The 18,569-nt window shown below is 42.2% G+C and overlaps 2 protein-coding genes across 7 annotated transcripts in view; one reads left to right on the top strand and one right to left on the bottom strand.

Annotated features, from left to right (window-relative positions):
- SHLD2 (shieldin complex subunit 2) overlaps positions 1-2,395 on the bottom strand; it is a 44,337-nt gene extending 41,942 nt beyond the window's left edge. For 3 of the 6 annotated variants that reach the window (XM_082310078.1, XM_082310074.1, XM_082310079.1), the window contains exons 1-2: positions 2,310-2,395; positions 65-140 (exon numbers count right to left, since the gene is read on the bottom strand). The gene's annotated coding sequence lies outside the window, so the exon portion shown is untranslated. Of the gene's footprint in view, positions 1-64; positions 141-642; positions 712-1,892; positions 1,947-2,309 lie in introns of those variants that run through there. The other 3 variants (XM_082310075.1, XM_082310076.1, XM_082310077.1) reach the window with 3 other exon arrangements.
- Positions 2,396-2,680: 285 nt separating this feature from the next.
- The window catches only part of GLUD1 (glutamate dehydrogenase 1), a 30,548-nt gene continuing 14,659 nt past the window's right edge, over positions 2,681-18,569 (top strand). Inside the window, exons 1-4 of the mRNA XM_082309536.1 lie at positions 2,681-3,196; positions 15,199-15,279; positions 16,122-16,177; positions 17,078-17,141. Coding sequence (XP_082165662.1) covers positions 2,755-3,196; positions 15,199-15,279; positions 16,122-16,177; positions 17,078-17,141 — 643 coding nt within the window. The 5' untranslated portion in view covers positions 2,681-2,754. The remainder of the gene's footprint in view (positions 3,197-15,198; positions 15,280-16,121; positions 16,178-17,077; positions 17,142-18,569) is intronic.

An 18,569-nucleotide genomic window follows, 5' to 3' on the forward strand; every position in this document is an offset into this window, starting at 1 on the left:
ACATTCAGTATGAAACTAACAAAGTTAGTGAAACTTCTGGTTGTGAAGACAAGAAGTTAGTTACCTTTGCATCCACCCACGAGATTTTTTTTTTTAAGTGATGCTACTCAAACGTGAATCTTCGAATGGCACCCCATATGCTATACAAGAACAAAGAACATAAAGTTAATCTTTCATTATTGCAATTACCACTTTCATACCTGCTAGAACTCATTCTAAAGCATGTGAATTTTAATTTCCTCTGACAAATAGATTTTGCTTCAACTGCTCACCACTTACGATATAAATATAAATATTTAAAGACTAAGAAATTTAACATACTGATTTAGTTACTCTTAGCATTCAGCATACAGCTTGTTGAATATTTTGCTGAAGTCCATTCTTGTTTAGAAAAGAGGGCAGCTATGGTGCTGCTATTACTCCAAATATAATTGTGTGACTGAACCCACTGAGAGATCCACTTTGTTCCCACACTGTCACGTCCCATACTCAGTCACAAATACATTCACAAATGCATATCGCAAACAGCCTGATACTGCAAGCAGCTGATAATTGAGTTAAGCTTATAAATTAGAGATGCCACAGCTGAAGGCAGGATAGCAGCTAAGCACGTTAACCTTATTTTGATCTAAGACTACACACTTGAGCAAACTGGTTATTCATATTTTTCATTCAACCTTCCGTGTCTGTGAAATAATATTCCAAATCCCCTACAGAACCAGGTGAAAATAATTAGCTGGTAAGGACTAATTGCCACAATACCTTTCACCACCTTCTTTCCTACACATTTACAAAAGTTAAGAACTTGCACAGAAGTTGAGCTTTAGCTAATAAGAACCTGGAGATGATGAAAATCAAACAGTAGCTCAAAACTCATACAACCACCAAGAACACTGCAATTCTGTGAACTGAAAATGAACACCACAATAGAAGTTGTCTCTGAACCACCTACAGTATGGACAGAAAAACATAATTCAGTAAGTTTGTTTCTGAAGCCCTGTGGGAACACCCCAATAACAAACTGCCTTAAGAACAAGCTCCTTTCTTGCTTTTGTTTCCATATCACTTACTATCAAGGATTTTTGTTCTCTAGACTACGGTTATAAACCATCCTCATTACAGATAAAAGTATCCTTATGTCCTTATAACAACTTCTGAGGAATCTTAAGATAGAGAAACAACATGAAATCAAGACAAAATTTAAATATCAGTTGCCTGAAAAGTTTATGTGTATTGGAAGAGTCTGTGACTAAGCTTCCTGCTGACAAATACACACAAAAGTTATGTTACTTTCCCACAAGGCTTGCAGCACAGCCCTTGGACGTCCACAGTGGTTAGAGAGATTCCCATAGGGATAAAGCAACTTCCTGGTTATTCCTGCCCTGAGGGCACTGGGCTCCCACAAGTCTAGCAGAAAAAACAACCTTGTATTTTCCAATTAGCAGTCCAATCCTACAGAAAGCGAACAAATCACTTATTTCTTCTAACGCGAACCTGGTAAAAGTGCTGCAACACTCTATCTCCCACGTTCTGAAAGCAGATCTTACGCAGTTTAAAGCAATATTCTTAGAGATGTACTCAAAAGTCTGAGCTACATAAAAACCAACTCCCCTTAATGGACCAAGGCCCAGTAAAAGGCAACACGCTACCAATGTAACACCTGACTAGACAAAGCAGCTGTGTTAGCAGCTTGACTTGAAGCCTTTGTCCCCTCTTGACAGGGCAGTCAATTAAACACATCCGAATAAGACAGGTCTTCTTCCTAACAGGCTCCCTTCAAAAGGGGTTTTCACACAAACTGTACTTTCCCTGAAGAATTTTGTATACTGCACTCTGTGGAAGCACCCTTGCTTGTACTTGTACTCGCGGTACGAGAGGCCACGTGTTTTTACCCAGCAGAAGGACAGCGGGCGCCGGCCGGGCCGGGCCAGGCCTCCCTCACCCGCAGCGGTGCGGCAGCCCTGCCGGGCACAGCGCAGGGGAGAAGGCGCTGGCAGCCGGCCGGAGGCTCACGGCTGGGCTGTGGTGAAGGCTACGCGCCCCGGGCTCTTCACCAGCAACGGCGCTTTCCCAGCGCAGGGCAACGGAGCGGCGCACAAGCCGAAGAGCACCGCGCCAGCGAGGGACGGCGGAGCCCAGCCCTCCGCCCGGCAGCGGCCGTTAACTGTCACCCGGCGCGAGAGACGGCCCGCGAGCGCGCCGGGACCCGCAGCTCCACAAGAGGAAAGGGAAGCGATCCTGGCGGGAAGCGGCGGCGAGGCGGGGCCGCCCGCTACGCGCCTGCCCGCCCCTTCCCGCCGCCGACCTACCGAAGCCCGCGGGGGAGCGGCCATTAGCGCCCGCGCCCTCCTCCGCGCCCCAGCCCCGCAGGCGAGGCCTCAGCACCGGGCGGGAGCAGCTTCGTGGGGCGCGAGGCGGGGCGGGGGGGCGCGCGCTGCCCCAGAGCGCATGCTCGCCCCGCCCCCGCCCCGCCCCGCGCGAGGCTCCGCCCGCCGCGCCCCCTTCCCCTCCGCGAATCCCGCCGGGGGCGGGGCGGGGCGGCGGGGGCGCAGGCGCAGTGGGGAGGCGCGGCGCGTTCCTGCCCCCCCCGCGCCCCCTCCGTCCCCCGCCCGCCCCTCCCCCACCCCGCGGCCCTTTAAAGGCGGCGGCGGCGACACTTCGCGCCTCTGGTGGCCGCAGCGCCGCGCCGGGCCCGCAGCCGCCTCCCCGCTCCTCCCGTCTGCGCCCGTAGCGGAAGCGCCGGCGGCCGCCGCCATGTACCGCTACTTGGGGGAGCTGCTGGCCTCCCGCCTGGCTGCCGGCTCCGTGCTGGCGGGCGCGGAGCCGGGCGGGCCGGTGGCGGCGGCAGCGGCAGCCGGGGGGGCAGCAGCGGCGTCGGCATGGGGCGGGGGCCGGTGCCCGCGGCGGCACTACTGCGAGGCGGCGAAGAAGGAGGACGACCCCAACTTCTTTAAGATGGTGGAGGGGTTCTTCGACCGCGGCGCCAGCATCGTGGAGGACAAGCTGGTGGAGGGGCTGCGCACCCGCGAGAGCATGGAGGACCGGCGCCACCGCGTCCGCGGCATCCTCCGCATCATCAAGCCCTGCAACCATGTGCTCAGCGTCTCCTTCCCCATCAAGCGCGACAACGGCGAGTGGGAGGTGATCGAGGGCTACCGGGCGCAGCACAGCCAGCACCGCACCCCCTGCAAGGGAGGTGAGACCCCCCGCACCCCCCGGGCCCGCGGAGGGCCGTGCGGCCGGGCCCGCGGCGGCCCTCCCCCTGCCCGGCCGCCCCCCTCCCGCCGCGGGGCGGGCGCTTCCCGCGCCCCGCTCCCTGAGGTACCGCGGGGGCGACCGTTAAGCACCGTTCCGGGAGGCCGGGCGGCAGCCTCCCTCTGCCGCCTGCCGCGCCTGATTTCCCAAGGGAAGGCAGGGGCAGCGCGGCCCTGCGGCGGCCCGCTGCCCCCGGTCCCCGCGGGTGGCCTCCCGGATCGCCTAGGTGCGAGGTCCGGCAAGGCGGAGGGTGCGCGGGCAGCCTGCGTGGCTGCTCGCCGTGGCTCCAGCCTCGGTGGTGGCTGCTGGGAAGCGCGGGGAAGCCCCACGCTTGAAGTCTCTGCTCTTGAGCCGGGAGCTGGAGAAGCTGTCCCTTAACGCGCTGCCTGCTGCGGTCGTGAAACCTGAGTGCTCACCCGGAAAACGTCAGTAGAGGAAAATAACCGGTGTTCCCGGTTACCGGCTGGATACTCAGGAAACGCCGAAAGTGATTTTTCTAGGGAACGCTGACTTGGCGTAGGTGAGGCCAACGGCATGCCCGTGCAAAGGGACCGACCGGGAGGGTGAATCCCACAGGAGCTGAGCGGAGCTGAGCTCATGTGGGATCAGCTCTGATCTCAGAGGAATCAAACTCCCTTTTAGTCCGGGATGGATGGCGTTTCCTTGAAAAACAAATACAGATGTCCTTTAGCATAACTTATTCAGGAGCTCTGATCTTTGTGGACAGTTAAGTATTGGAGACCGTTTCAGGACTGTTTCAAACCAGAGCTTCTATAGTCTGTAAATACATTTCTTCAGCAGAGACCAGCTTTGTGGTAAATAATGAAGGTTGCAGAAAGCAAAGTTTTCTCTGTGGTTTCTTATCGATGAAGACCTCTGACTTATTCTAGAATAGAGTAGGAAGGGTGTTCTTAGGTAAATGTGTTTGTGATAATCAGTTCAGCTGGTGTGTATATAAGGCATGGGAATTTTTCTCTTTGCAGCACAAATAATTTGTCCTGTTGATGTGGTTCCTAACTTTCCAAAATCAAATATGTAGTGAGCATCCTGTGACATGTTTAATTCTTACCCAGAAAAGGCTAACTCAAAATAACTCCTGGTGATAATGTGGAACAAGAGTTACCAGCATCAGACTTAGCTGTAGCTGGAGTATGGCTGAAGCTTACTTTGTGTGGAGCTACTGTTTCTCTGCGATTGCTATAATTGCTTTTAAAATACTGATGGCTGTTACACTTCTGTTTTGTCACTGCTTAGGTTGAGTTACTTTCTACTGCTGCTTCCAAGAAGTCCTTTTCTGTACAGCCTGTGTTACTTTTAAGATCCCTGCTTTCATAACAAAATACAGTTCAGTGGCAAATGAGGTAACAAGATAGTATTTAACATGATAACTTCTAATATTTCACATTAGTATTCCTCAAAACTGAAAGAATTAATGTTTTCACAACAAAGAATTATAAAATACTCTGCACATGAACAAAAAACACCAATTGAGTGATACTTTATATTGATACCTACATTTCTAAATCCTCAACAAGATTTCTTGATTTTCAGTAGCATTTCTTATGCCTGTCTGCCCTGACACTGGAGCAAACACTGGAGTATTTATGGAAAGTTACAACTGTAAATTTCTAGGCAGTTGGAAATGACAGCTAAAGAACTAATACTAAGTCTCAACAGCTTGTCCCTTTCTTCCTGTGCCACTCCCCACCCCCCCGTGGGTTTAGGGAAGGAATTGCAAATGATATTTCCTTTCCACTCTTTTCAGTGTAATGATCATAAATGGATTTCACCTTCTAACACTCTCTAGGAATTTGCATACTATCAGAGGACAGATCTGGCTCTGTAGTAAATTTAAATGGGACGTGTGATAAGTACGGATTGGCTGCTTGAAACCTGCTGTGAAAAAACGTGGGAGGAAGTAGAACATTTCTACTTAAACTGCAAAGAAAAGGGGTGGTAAAGGTATTTCTGCCTTTATGGTACATTGGACCCACTGGAAATGGACCAACAACTTGAGCTTCTGTCTAGAAGTGATTTTTAAACTAGAATCCTAGTAGATTCCCCGGGGGGGGGGGAGCTAACCTACAAAAAACAAACAAAAAATGCAAAGCCCAGTGAAATACAACTCAAACTCCATAATAGTATGATATGGGAAAACTTGCTGAAGTGAGTGTCTCACACTGTGTGGAGTCCAGAGTCTGATGCAAGTAATTCACACCAGCAAGAAACACCAAGGGGCATAAGGCCACCTTTTAAAAGAAGGGGTGAGTTGGCATGGGGAAGGCTTGCAGAGCAGTAGGAGGAACACAGCTTCCAGATCTTTTCAGATGCAGAAATGTGAATTTTAACTTTGCACTTACTGAAAAGTAAAGTTCGATAAAATAAGGTTCCTCATCCCAATTTATTTTCAAGGATCTGTGTTTGGTACTAAGAAAGAGATGGCATTTACTTACTACTCGGTAATCACTAGCAAGTAGGGATGCTTTGTCATCTCTGGCATTCTTTTAAGGACTATTGTACCTTAAATGTTCATCTCTCGTATTTCTTGAGGTTTACATGTTATATCAATTGTAATCAAATTTGGCTTTATATCTTTAAGTACATTTGCAGAAAAAGTACATGGTATGCCCATTTATTACTTACTAGTGAGCTGAAGTATAAGATGCTGTTCAAAGAATATTAAATACTGTTCTGTATGCAGATTAGACAAATGATCAAAGTGCACTTTCAAGTATGAAAGTACAGAATTCAAGTATGGAATGCAGGAAAACAAATGTTTTTGGATCTTCTAAAGGCTGTCTTCCTTTAATTTTGTTCCTCATTTCTTTTTATACACCCATACCAAAATACTTCATTAGTGATTGTATGTTACTTCTGTATATTGTTTTTGTTTATAAGGTCACTTACAGATTTAACCATGAACTAATGAAGAATTTATACTGTAAATTGAATTAAAAAAATCTTCATCTAAATGCTGTAAACCTGGAAGACAGCTCAATTACTTGAGGAAACAGAGACTAAATAAACATTTGAATTATCTGCACTTTAGCAGCACCTTCTGTTTCTACTAAATGTTTTTAGCTTAATGTTATAGCAGTTAGATATGTTCCTTCTGTCGCAGATGTCATCTTCAATTTCTTTGCCTGCTCGTTCTCTTCTAGGGTGAAACCTCAACCCCTGCTTAGTAGTCTAGCCCAAATCTGGAAAGTGCCAGACTTCTTAATGCGAGGTTGTTCTTTATGGAGCAAATTTAAAACTCACATGTGCCTGCAGATGATACCTGCCAGTAGAAATGCAGCAGTTCCTTGTCTACTAGTCCTTCTGTACCTCTTCTCTGCTGTTGTCTCTATTGCCTGCAAGTAGAAATTACTCAGCAGAGTGAATGCCAGAAGAGGCCTGATTTGAAAATAAGGCTTTTGACAGGATGGATGACTGTGGCCTGATACAGAAATGGAATGGCAGACCACATGGGTTGGGCAGGATGAGGGCAAATTCAAGATCAGTCCTATGTGTTTTGCATAGGCAAGCTTCTACACCTTGGTGGGAAACTTGACTGTCATATTTCTATTCAAGAATTACGATGGTCTTAATACCCTAGTTCTAACAATCTAAAGCATAGTTAATAAAAATAGCAAGTTATTTAATGGCTTATCCTATTCTCTTCTCTCCCCCCAAAACAGGTGTAGAAACACAAGTCAACTTGATTGTGTTGGACACAGTTGTTGCTACACAGTAGTGCAGGGTGATTCTTCATTGGGTCAAGAGAAGATCTTTTCAGGAAAACTGGCACTAAGTACTGAAACATGCTTTCTTTTCAGTTTATAGCTTGTGGATTTTTTCCACCTCATCGAGAGAACCCAGAGCTAACATTTCTTGTTGCATCCTGTGGTGCTTACCTATTTAATTGTTGCAGAAACGAATCCTTAATTCTACTTTGCGCATTGCAAGCCTTTGCAACTCAAGAAGGTGGTGATTCTTTTTCTTTTGGTGTGCTTCTCTTCTGTGCTTTAGGAATCTTTATGGAAGGGTCATGACTATACCCATCTAAGTGACAGGCCTCGCAGTATGTCCAGCATGGAAGTCCAGGTTTTAAATTCTGCAATGTAACTGTTTACTAGAACAGAAAATTAGTTAGAAGCCTCCTCATCCCATTGAGAACATAGAGATAAGCAGTTTTCTTGTGTGTTGGAACTCAAGTTGCTTACGGTCCAAACTTAGTATTTATACGACTGGACTGATGCTGCATGGTAGCTGAAGTAATGCTGTGGGTCGGATCACTCTTTCCCTTGCTTATGTGGTGACTTACGTGCTAGCGGCCAGCACTAACAGGAAACCACAGCTGCTCTTGTTCACTGCACTGACAGCTGCCTAAAGAACTAAAACAAACCAAACAGGGTACAGGAAATGAGATGGCTGAATACAGAGGACTTTATTGAAAAATACTCTGGCCGTTCCTTCTTAAAATAATGAATCTTTGTAAATAATTTTATCAGGTTCTATGAAAGGCATAAAACTGGTTAAGCTGCTTTTTCATGTGGTTGCTGACAGCTGTTTTCATTAATAGGTTGGTTTCAGAGAATAGATTAGTGAAAATAACCAATGTGCAAATATGAATAAGCTTATTGAGTTCCTACCTGCTTAGTAGTATGGAAATGACTCCATGTTTGTTAGGCAGCATTTACTGCGGGGATAAAGCTATTAAGTGGTTTTAAAACTTTTTAAAGCCTTTTCATGTTAACTGACTGTCCAACAGGTCTGTTATCAATAAAAACAAATGAATCAGAGTTGGGAAACAGCCTAAGCTTTTGCTTATGCTCACCCAAATTGCCTTAATCAAGTCTCAATGGCTTCCTCAGTTCTGAAAGGCTTTAACACCATCTTTAGTTCCAAGCTGGATTTAGTCTGACTTTCACTTACGTAGAGATTTTGAAAAATTTTGTCATATGTTACTTCACTACCTGTACATAAAGACAGATGATTCTTACTTCATTTGCACAGTTGACTTGGAGGTGAATGAATCTGATTTCCTGTGTGGTGCTGCTTTGGCTGGTTAGTGCGAGGAACTATTCTGCATTACAAAACTTTCCTATCTTCTGTTTTTGGCTGCTTTTCCTCTGCCTGTCAGGGTTTATCCTCCCCACTTGACTTACGAGTTCATGTTAATGAGCTTCTTACTGCATAAGGTGACACTTATTCATGCTGTCCTTGCCGCAGTTTCCCAATTGCAGAGGTCTAAGGCTGATGCTAATCTCAGTGCCCAATCACCAAATAGCCTCTGTTGTACACATTACCTTGTCTAAAACAGTATGCATACATCATGATGGTCACCTTAAGAAGAAGATTTACATGCAAGAGTTGGACCAGTACAGTCCTGCGTGTTGTCTTGGCTACGGTGACATTGGTTTTTCCCCTTTGCAAGTGGGGGAAGTAAGAAGTAGTGCTATAAGGTATCTTCATGTCAGCAGAGCTCTGTTTATCCTGGGGTTGTATTGGTGGCTTTGCTTTTTTTAAGTCATGCATGGATGAAAGTTCTGAGGTTGTGTCTTTGGCCCAGGGGTCTTAGAGGGTAAGACCTGGAAATGTAACCTAGGGACCATGCAACAGATGGAACTGTAACGTAGACCATCTGTAACCTGAAATAAACCATGGAAACTGAGCTAACTTCAAAGGAATAGGAAAGTTTTACAGAAAAAAGGGTAATTGGCCTAACTGTGGTAACACTTGCAGTGTTACAGCTAAAGCTTATATGAGTGCCTTATTTTTATAGGTTTCTGTTATTGTAGAGCATACCTAATTTTACAATTAGTACAACAGTGGATATATATTTAAATTGCAGATTTAAAAAACAGGACAAGGAATGGGTGTCCTATGCTTTTGCTGTGCTTTAATAAACTAGTTGCAATTCTCAGTGAACCATATCTGTTTTGTGTTTTACCTCTGATATTCTTGCAGGAGTCTATGCCTTGTTCTTTTGGCTATGAATCTTTTCAGTCTCAGCTTTTTCATATAATCAGCTCATATTGTTTGTGCAGTAGCCAGCTTTGTCCTTGATCTTAGATAGTTGTTTTCCCTTGCTGCTGTTGGCTCCTTGTCTATTTATAGAGAGATCATACCTCTCTCAGCATTGGGCTTTCTGGATAAACACGTGTTGGAGAGACTGAGGAGGGGAATCTCTTGCATGGTAGTCTCCCTTCTGTTCTCTGGGTCATCCTAGCAGGTATTCTTTGTTGCATGAATTGCAACAACTCCATCCTGTTAAGAAATAAACTCATAGGCAGAGCATGGAATTTGCCTGCTTCATGTCAGCACTATGGTGGCTTATTGTATTGTGGCTCCTATGGCATTTGGACTACCCAGGGCCAACTCGTGTGTTATTTCCGCCCTCTGCACACGCCCATGCGCATGGTATTAATATCTGCATGGAAGCAGTGTTCCTGCATCTCTCTGTATCAGTCTGTTGACTGCAGTTTAATGAGCAACCTAATCCTTTAGGCAGGGTTGAGGTAGTTCTATAGGTGAGACTATTTCATAGCCATATTCTAAGTGCATGAATTCAGGTAATATGTGCTTGCCTGGTGGTATATTAAATTTGTCATAGTTGCATTTAAAACACAAGATCTTACTAATGCACCACTTTTTTTAATATAGAATATTCTTGGCTTTTCTCTGCATGGAATGAACTAATAACGTGTATATGTTTAAGTATATTTCAAATGTAAGTACAGCTTATTAAAAGTATGCAAGAAGTGGTATACTGAAGTATTCTGTCTGGTTTAGTACCTTAATGGTCACCGAATAGATACTTCTGGTTAAATCAGAATGGTGGGATGTGTCCATAGGGGAATCTCTTTCTTGCCCCAGGATGTAGCTGGCTAATGCTGTGTGGGAAGAGATAAATATTTTTATCTCCTCTCTTGGCAATTAGTGAATTGAATTTAGGAATGTTCTTGTTTTCCAGCACTGAATTATTCATCTTGCTTTGTTAGGTTTGTCTGGAATTTCTTAGTCTTCAATAATTACAAATTTGTCATTGTGCTGTTTGCCATACTTTCCAAATGGTTAAATAAGGCTCAACAGTTTCCTTATAGGGAAGGCTGGATTGTTTTTCTGGATTTAGAAAAATGTACTTGTTCTGAAAAAGCTTAAGGGTTGCTTGGGACATCGGTTCCTACTGTGTTAGGTGTCAGTGATTACGTAGAGTTTGACAGCAACATAACCACAGTCTTGCTTACTTCCCAAATGTAAAAATGTTAAAAAAGTTCCCAAAATGAAACTGTTATACATAATCCAGAGTTAAAACATTAAGGAACTAAGACTGAAGTAATAACCGAATAGTTTGAACAAGATGAGCACCTTTACTGAAGCTCCTTTAGAATCTGGATGTAACGTCAGCCTTTGGACAGGGTCAGGCAAGCTGTTAACCCACAGAGCCACTGCAGAATCCAGTGCTGCTAATTGGGAGATTAATATGGCTGTAGTCAGTCCTAAAAAGTTTCAAATGAGATCACGAAATCTGTTTTGCTGAGTGCTGTATGGATAGTGTAGGATAGCTGCTGCCCTGTAATGCTTGTTCTGATGAGCAAGCCTTTTGCAAATAGAGGTGAGCCAAACAAATGCACCATCTTAACAAGAATGGTCATCTGTAAAGGACCCAAATTAGTTTCAAAGATCAAAAGATGATCATAACTAGAAGAAAATACTGAAGTCAAAGCAGGACAAAAGCCTTGGTTACATATTAATAATTCAGACTGACATGCATATCTGTTCCAGGTTCTGGGGAAGTTGAGGGACTTACTAAGATTTGCAAGATATTTAGTGCAGGAGGAGTAGTTTACGAAGTGTTTTGCTCTGAACTGTTTCTATGGCAACTGTTTAGTTTTGAGACGTCTTTGAATACTTCACGCTCATTAGTGGTGAGGGCATGCATAGATACTACCACTTAAGATCACTGCACTAGAAGATCAGGAGATAATTACACTAACTTTCCTAAATGTAGATTTTTTTTTTTTTTTTAAGCATACTAGAAAGGCAGTAATCATCCTTGAAAAGTTGGTGGTTCTGTACACCATGTTTTCTAAGGAAGCATAATAAACACACTGAACATCATGGAACATACTGAAATCTGTACAACATAAAATCTAGTAGGATGTATATCCAGTTTTCTTTGAAATCAAGATCTTTGTTACATGCCTGTTAGTACACTCCTTAGTACAAACCTGCTGATTAAAATGGTAACTGACCGCTATTATTATAGAATCCAAAATACGGTCTTACTGATAATTACTATCTTGGCATTTATTTAAAAAATACTGTGTTTCATGCTTTGCTACCTCCATTTGGAAAAGTGAAAATTAATCCATAGCATCTAAGAAGCTAAGCTTAAATCATGAGCAAATTTTACTCTGGCCAAAGCAATTATTGGGCTCAGTGCAAGAGGTAACTGGGTGAAGTATAATATCTCCAAACTACAGATCATAAAAAAGTTTTAAATGCATAGACACTGCAATGTGATGATAAAGCCTCCTCTTTGTACTGACCAGTAATGAAACAAAATCAAAATGAGAACATTTTCTCATCTAGAAGGTCTTGTGCATAGAAAAACAAAGTCTCTCTTAGTGTACTGTTTAACTTCTTGGGGTGTGGCAAGGAAAGAGAATTCTCTACTAGAACAAGAATTTGTATGTTTTCCAGTGAAAAGTATTTTCCATGGCAGTGAGTCATACTGTAACTTGAGGCTTTCTTCAAACTATTTGTTGTAGCTAGTTTGCTGTAAAAGTCACAAGTTTCCAGAGACTTACTGTGTGGGGCTTGCCAGGGTTTAAAAAAATTATAATCTTGCTATGTAGCAGTGACTTTCATTTACTTATGTATTAAGAATCTTTAAAAAAAAAACAAAACAAAACAAAAAACCAAAAAAAACCCCACAACTGTGTATACAGTCCATTTTTAGTCTCAGGCTATTGAATGCATAATGACACTGCCAAAAGAGCCATACAAATGCGTGGCAATACTCTCCTCCTGCCAAATTAGGAAGCTGTCAAACTAAATTTCACTGATGTCCAAATAGAATATAAATTAAGTCTTTTATCTTTGTGCATCCCCTTGCAGATGGAATGTACAGCATTCTCAGATGCCTGCCTCTCATCAGTCCTAACAGCTTAGCACAAATAACTTCCCTGTCAAGAGGTGGGCCTCCTGTAGAGTAATTACAATTCCTGGAAAATGGTAACTGGCCAAATTGTGAAAAGGAATGAAATGTTAATGCATCTTAAATGTTATCCACTCATGCCACAGAAGGGAAAAAATCGACACACCTGTCAGGAAAGCTGGAATCCACACCTTGAACTATGCCTGACACGGTAATGAAAGCTTTTAGCAGATAAACTGGAGCAAAGTGGCTGGTGAAGTCAGCACAGCTCTCAGAATTGACTAGTCTCCCACTTAAGAAGATAAACCCAGCATACAAGCCATTTCAATTACAGCTCTTTAAAAGGCTAGAAAAGAAGCTAAATCTTGCTCAAAAATATGAAGTTGTCCAGAAAAGGACAGTTTCAGCCTGAAGTCTAAAAGGTTTCCCTATTCTGGTACATGTACATGGGTGACAAATAAGCATCTCGGCTGAAAGCCTTTCAGTACTTTGTTAGTCTTGGGGCTTTTTCCCTCCTTCCCTTGGTATGAAAGTTTAATATTTGTTACAGTAAGTTTATAGTAACCCTTGGCTGTAATACAAGGAAACGAGAGATGTAACTGTTTTGCAGGTGTTTGAATCTTCTAGTTAAACTGTTGCTTGTTCACCTTTTCAGATCCAATCTTCAATATGATATGCAGAAGAGGCTGCTCTCTCCTTTTACGTTTTGCTTCCCTGTTAAAACTGTACAAAATAACTATCCCTAACTATTTAGCCCACTACTGCTTTCCATATATCAATAAACAACATTTTGTGTGCCTGCAGGAGCACAGTTATAGCAAACCTTCTTTGTGTATGCAACTTGAAGTTTGAGTAAATATATGGGCTGAATAAATACACAGTGACATAGTGCAGCTGGGGGCGGAGGGGCAGAGTTCATTTCTAACCAGCATAGATCAGGGCTTCAGACCTGGCTGGCTTGACCAATGCTCAGATGAGACCTGTCCCCAGAGTACCTTGCTCAGCCAAGAGGGAACAGTGTCCCCAGGCAGGACAGTCAGTGCCGTAGGTGGTGTTTGTTCTTGTGCAGGGCTGGACAGAAGGATAACCACTCTGCTGGAGGATCAGAGTAAGAAGTGTTAAAAAAACATGTATGTTGTAACTTTGACTGGTCTGTTGGGCTCTGATAGATTCCACTTAAATTTTGAATATTACTTCCTGTGAGAAGGTTCTCGAAAGCCCAGACATTAACACCTTGCAGCTACCTAAGTCAGAAACTAGTTAGTTTGCTTTTGGAGACCACCCTTCTCCCATATACACACTAAATATAAATTCTGTTCTGTGGAGGCATGGTACTTTCTTTTACTGATTGAACTCACATAAGAAAGCAGCACTTGGCCCTCAGCTTTGTTTGAGCAGCACTTGGTTCCTTTGAAACTGGGATTGTTTCCAGAGCATTCAGGAATGGCTTTCATAGCAGCACAGTGCTTTAGTTTGGATAATGTATGCTGGCCTTTTTTCACTCCTGAGGACCTGAATATGGTCTCCTCTTTACATAATAGGAAATTTGTGGTGCCTTGTCCTAGCATCTAAAGGACACTTTGTGCCTGCTACAAACCACCATGCAACTTGGCACAACCAACAGCCAAGGATTTGGGGAGTAGAGGTGGGGATAATAAATTCTTCATGGCTCTGTTACATGCATAGTGATGTAGGAGAAACTTTGATAGAAGCTAACATAGCTGTAGGGGTTGGTTTTTTTTTTTTTGCTGTGGCCACATGACTTTGGGCACTGTGTTGATCTTAAACGTCATGTTTAGGATTCTGTAGTTCTGTATATGTGCCCTGTCAGTTTGGTTAAATACTTTCTACTCTGCAACTACCTCCAGAATACATGAGTTTTTAACTTGGAGTTCAATCAATTTATTGGACAGCTAGAGCCCTGTTTTTAGAAGACTGGTAAGAGTCAGGCAGATCTCCCTTCCTTTGTGTAATCATTTTCCACTCTGTTTTGAACTGCTTTGATGGCTGGGATAACCCATTTTGCATCTAAGCTGCAATGAGACTGCAACAGTTTGAATTTGCATCTGGACCATGTGTCAATACCCACTTGCAGTTCTGCTGAATGACTCAGAGCAGGGAATGCAGGTGTGAGCTGGCTTCCATGTGGGTGTGGGATGGGTGGCCTGGTCAAACAAACTCACTGGGATAGAGTTATTCCATCAAAATGTTTTGAACGAATTAGTGGAGTGGCTTGATGCTTTCTGTTATGTGGCTGTGCCTAGCAGCCAGAGTTCTGAAGCTACATATGGTTTTGTTGGACCACAGCCAACATATTGCAAGGCTCATAACTTAATGGGAGCTTGGATTACTCTAGCAAAGAGATCTTGATTATAACTTGTAGTGATAAGTTACGTTCAGGAACGAAGTTCATCTTGTATATATAATGAATGAAGTCCGAAGCTAAAGATCTTATGGGATGCTGATGAGCTTTATCAGCCTCTTGAAAACTCTACTCCGAGTTAACTAACAGCTTGGCTCATCTTCCTCCAAAGGAATATTCACTTTTGTTCCAAGGTTGAGTGCTGCTGTTAAACTACTTAATAGAGAATTGCTGAAGTCTTGAATTTCTGCTACATAAAAGAGAGATATTTAAGTGGGAGAATGGGGGATTGTTCTTTAAGCTTTGAAGCAAATAAGTTGATAAATTACATAGTTGCATGTTATAGATGGCTGGTCTAGAATTAACTTTCCCAGTATATAAATACCTGTGAAATTGTTCAGTGAATTCCTTTTTTTTCATGTGTCTTTTGCAGGTATTCGTTATAGTTTGGATGTTAGTGTGGATGAAGTGAAAGCCTTAGCATCTCTAATGACATACAAATGTGCTGTGGTTGGTAAGTGGTAATTTTTCAAGCAAGGATACAATCTTTAATTTCAATCAGTACTGATGTAATTTACAGAAAAGCATCTAAAGGATTCAATTAAGTTTTAGACAGTAATCTCTGACTAAAATCTGTAGCAAGATGGGAAAAAATATATAGTGACCAAAATAATAATACATATTCCCTCTGCTGTTACTGTACATACTTGAATAAAGTTATATTTTCACTTGAAAAGTCCAAATTCTGCTAGTTACCCGCTCCTGTAAAAGTACTGCTCTTGAACTCAAATCAAAGCATGACAAACTTGGATTAGGAGGGGGCTAATTTTAGGGGAACAGATGGAGGCTGTAAAGGATTCAGGCAGGGGAGCTGTGGAGAGAGAAGGATAAAATTCCTTTATGGGTCATAAAGAAGTATATTTCATACACGGCTGCTAAATTGTAGGGGAGTTTGGAGAGAATCTGCACATTATCTATAAGAAAACAAAATACTTCTTGATGTATATAGAGACACTTCACTTAAGACTTCCAAAGTAAAATTTTTTGCGCTAAACCAGTAAAATATAAGCTGTAAAACTTACTGTTTCTACAAGTGCCAAGTACAAGAGCTTGAAGCATAGAAAATTTAAATCATTAACTTCTGAATTTCAAAGATCGTTTTCAAGCTGCCCTTGAAAGATTTCCCATTTTTATAGTAGTACCTGTATGAGATTACAGCTTATGCTTGTAAAGCCCTAAATGTGGCAAAATCAAATTCACTGCTAAAATCGAAGATATAATTCCTCACACATATTACTGATGCATTCTGCCTTTATTGTTGAAAAAGTAAAATGATTTTCCTTTGCATTCTTGTAGATGTGCCATTTGGTGGGGCAAAGGCTGGTGTCAAGATCAATCCCAAGAACTACACAGTAAGCTTAATCATAGATAAAAATTCGGTTACCTGCAGTACTGAAGCCAGCCAGTTAAAAAAGCTCTTCTAAGAGCATTATTGACCACTTTAAACTTCCTGCCACTTCTGCCTCTGGAAAGGCTGAATTTAGCTTGTGCATGCAGTAGGTAGGAAAAGAATTTTTAAAAGGTGTGTGTTTCAGAGGTGGAATACTTCGATTATTTAATTCATTACTTTTAAAGTCAGAAGACTACAAATAATTTGGAACCTGATTATTTTTTAAGTTGATACTGTTAATAAAGGCTTAAATTAAATTACTCTTAGAAAAAAGTTAATGTTTTTGTTTATTTTGACAAATAGTTTTATGCTCCATTAAACCTTTCTATGCAGTGTTCCAGTGCGAATAATAACTAACTTGGCTTATACAAAGTTTACTGCAGGCTTGCCTTCTTGCCCTAGTTAAAATAACTTGTACAGAAAGGCATACTAGAATACGTAACAGATATTCTAAGCTCGACACTCCTGTAAGGATTTGTGTGAAGTCGTTCTACCGTGCTGATTACACAACCAGCAGCCCAGCTATTGCTGTTGCTGGTTATAAATCTCTCACATAGGATATCAGATTTGTTTGCTGGAAATCTCTGCCACAAGCACAGGTCGTTCTTCCTGTGCCACACTCCCGACTTGTTGTGGATCAGAATGTACAGAAAGCAAGCTGAATGTTTCCTTGTGCTGCCTGAGTACCAAGGGTCTGTTAGGGAGTGGCATATAAATTAAATATATGAATCATCCCTTTTTCTAAAAGAAAAGGGTACCTATTTATATGCCTGTACGTACCTATAAGAAAAGGGCATAAGTTCTAGGAAATATTCATAAACACTAATGATTACTTGTGATATTTATTGCATTTTCTCTATAGGACAATGAATTGGAAAAGATCACAAGAAGGTTTACCATGGAGCTGGCAAAAAAGGGCTTTATTGGTATGTTGTGCAATTTTACTATTAAAATTTAGGAATCTGGTTTATTGTGCATTGACAGCGTTCACTAGATAGTATGCTTAAATAACAGTATTTTTGAGAGCTGTAAATAATTTGGATATAGAACTTTCAGCAAATAGCCTCAAGAATTGAGTCATTGCATCTTAGGGCATTTTAAAGGGAACTGTCTTAACTTTTTTCTGGTGGCTGTTCTGCTATGAATAGCCACAAAAGCTGAGCTCACAGGTTCCAGAATGAATCACATTTCTCTTAGAGGTAGGTTATAAAATTGTGACCAAGTTTGTTGCAATTTTAATCTCTAATATCAAGCTCTTCGCTGTTACTGTTTCCTGTAGTCTCAGTTGAGGCTTTTGGCAGATATCTGAGGAAACAGAGGAAGGAAATAGAAGATCCACCCCAGAGAAAGCTGATGGCTTCACCCATGGCAACCACAGGCTGCAAGAGAAGCATAGGCAAGAAGCATAGGTGCCTGTTGTAACAGAACCTCAGCTTCTGTAATGTTAGTAGGTGTTTCATTCAGACTCTCAACCCTGTGTTGTTCTGATAGCTTGCTGTCTGGAGTTGCTATCTGGAAGTCTCCTCTGGAGAAAGCTGAATGTTACTAGTTTGACTTGTAATTAAATGGAGGATCTTTACCTGGAGGACGTTCTTATTCAACTGAATAATAAGGCCTGTAACTAGTTAAAGGTCTGTCATGTATTCCTGATGTCTAACTGCCTCTGGGAATCTATCATTATTTATCTGCATTTTCTTGCTCTACAGCCAGAGTGTTTGTCATCTGCTCTTTCAGCCAGAGTGTTTCTCATCTAAATTAAGCTTCTATATAAACACACTTATTGATGTTACATGTGACTAGGGGAATACTGTACACTATGCCAGCTATAGTGATTGTTAGTTCAGTGACAATTAAAATGATTAAATTTGTCTTCCTTTTTGGCTCCATGGTTGGTGCTATGCAGCTTTCACAAACCTTTTAAAAATACTTATGGAAAAAAAAAAAGAGTAGAGGCAGAGCTGCATTTAAAATCTTGCTGAGCAAGTCCCTCTGATCTTAAATAGGTTAGGTAAATGCTATTTTTAGTTATCTAGAAAAAACAGACAGAATTTGCTTTTATTACAACAGATGTGTCAAAGTTCTTTCAAAGGTTTATTTCATCAAGAAAGACATAATGTCTCTTTCTTGAAGTGAGGGGTAAAATCAAATGTATCTGCTACAGTGCAATGACTAGGAACAGCCTACCTTCAATTGTTAAACTCATCCAGGAACAAAAAGGAAATTCTAAAAAAAAAAAAGGGCAAAAAAAGAAAAAAACCCCACAAACAAACAAAAAAACCCCCCAAAAAACCAAACAACCAAAACCACCAGTTAACATCATGGTATATAGAAATCACACCTAGATAGCGCCCCTT

The sequence above is a fragment of the Platalea leucorodia genome (genome assembly GCF_965183815.1).
Source record: "Platalea leucorodia genome assembly, chromosome: 4".
NCBI lineage: Eukaryota > Metazoa > Chordata > Aves > Pelecaniformes > Threskiornithidae > Platalea > Platalea leucorodia.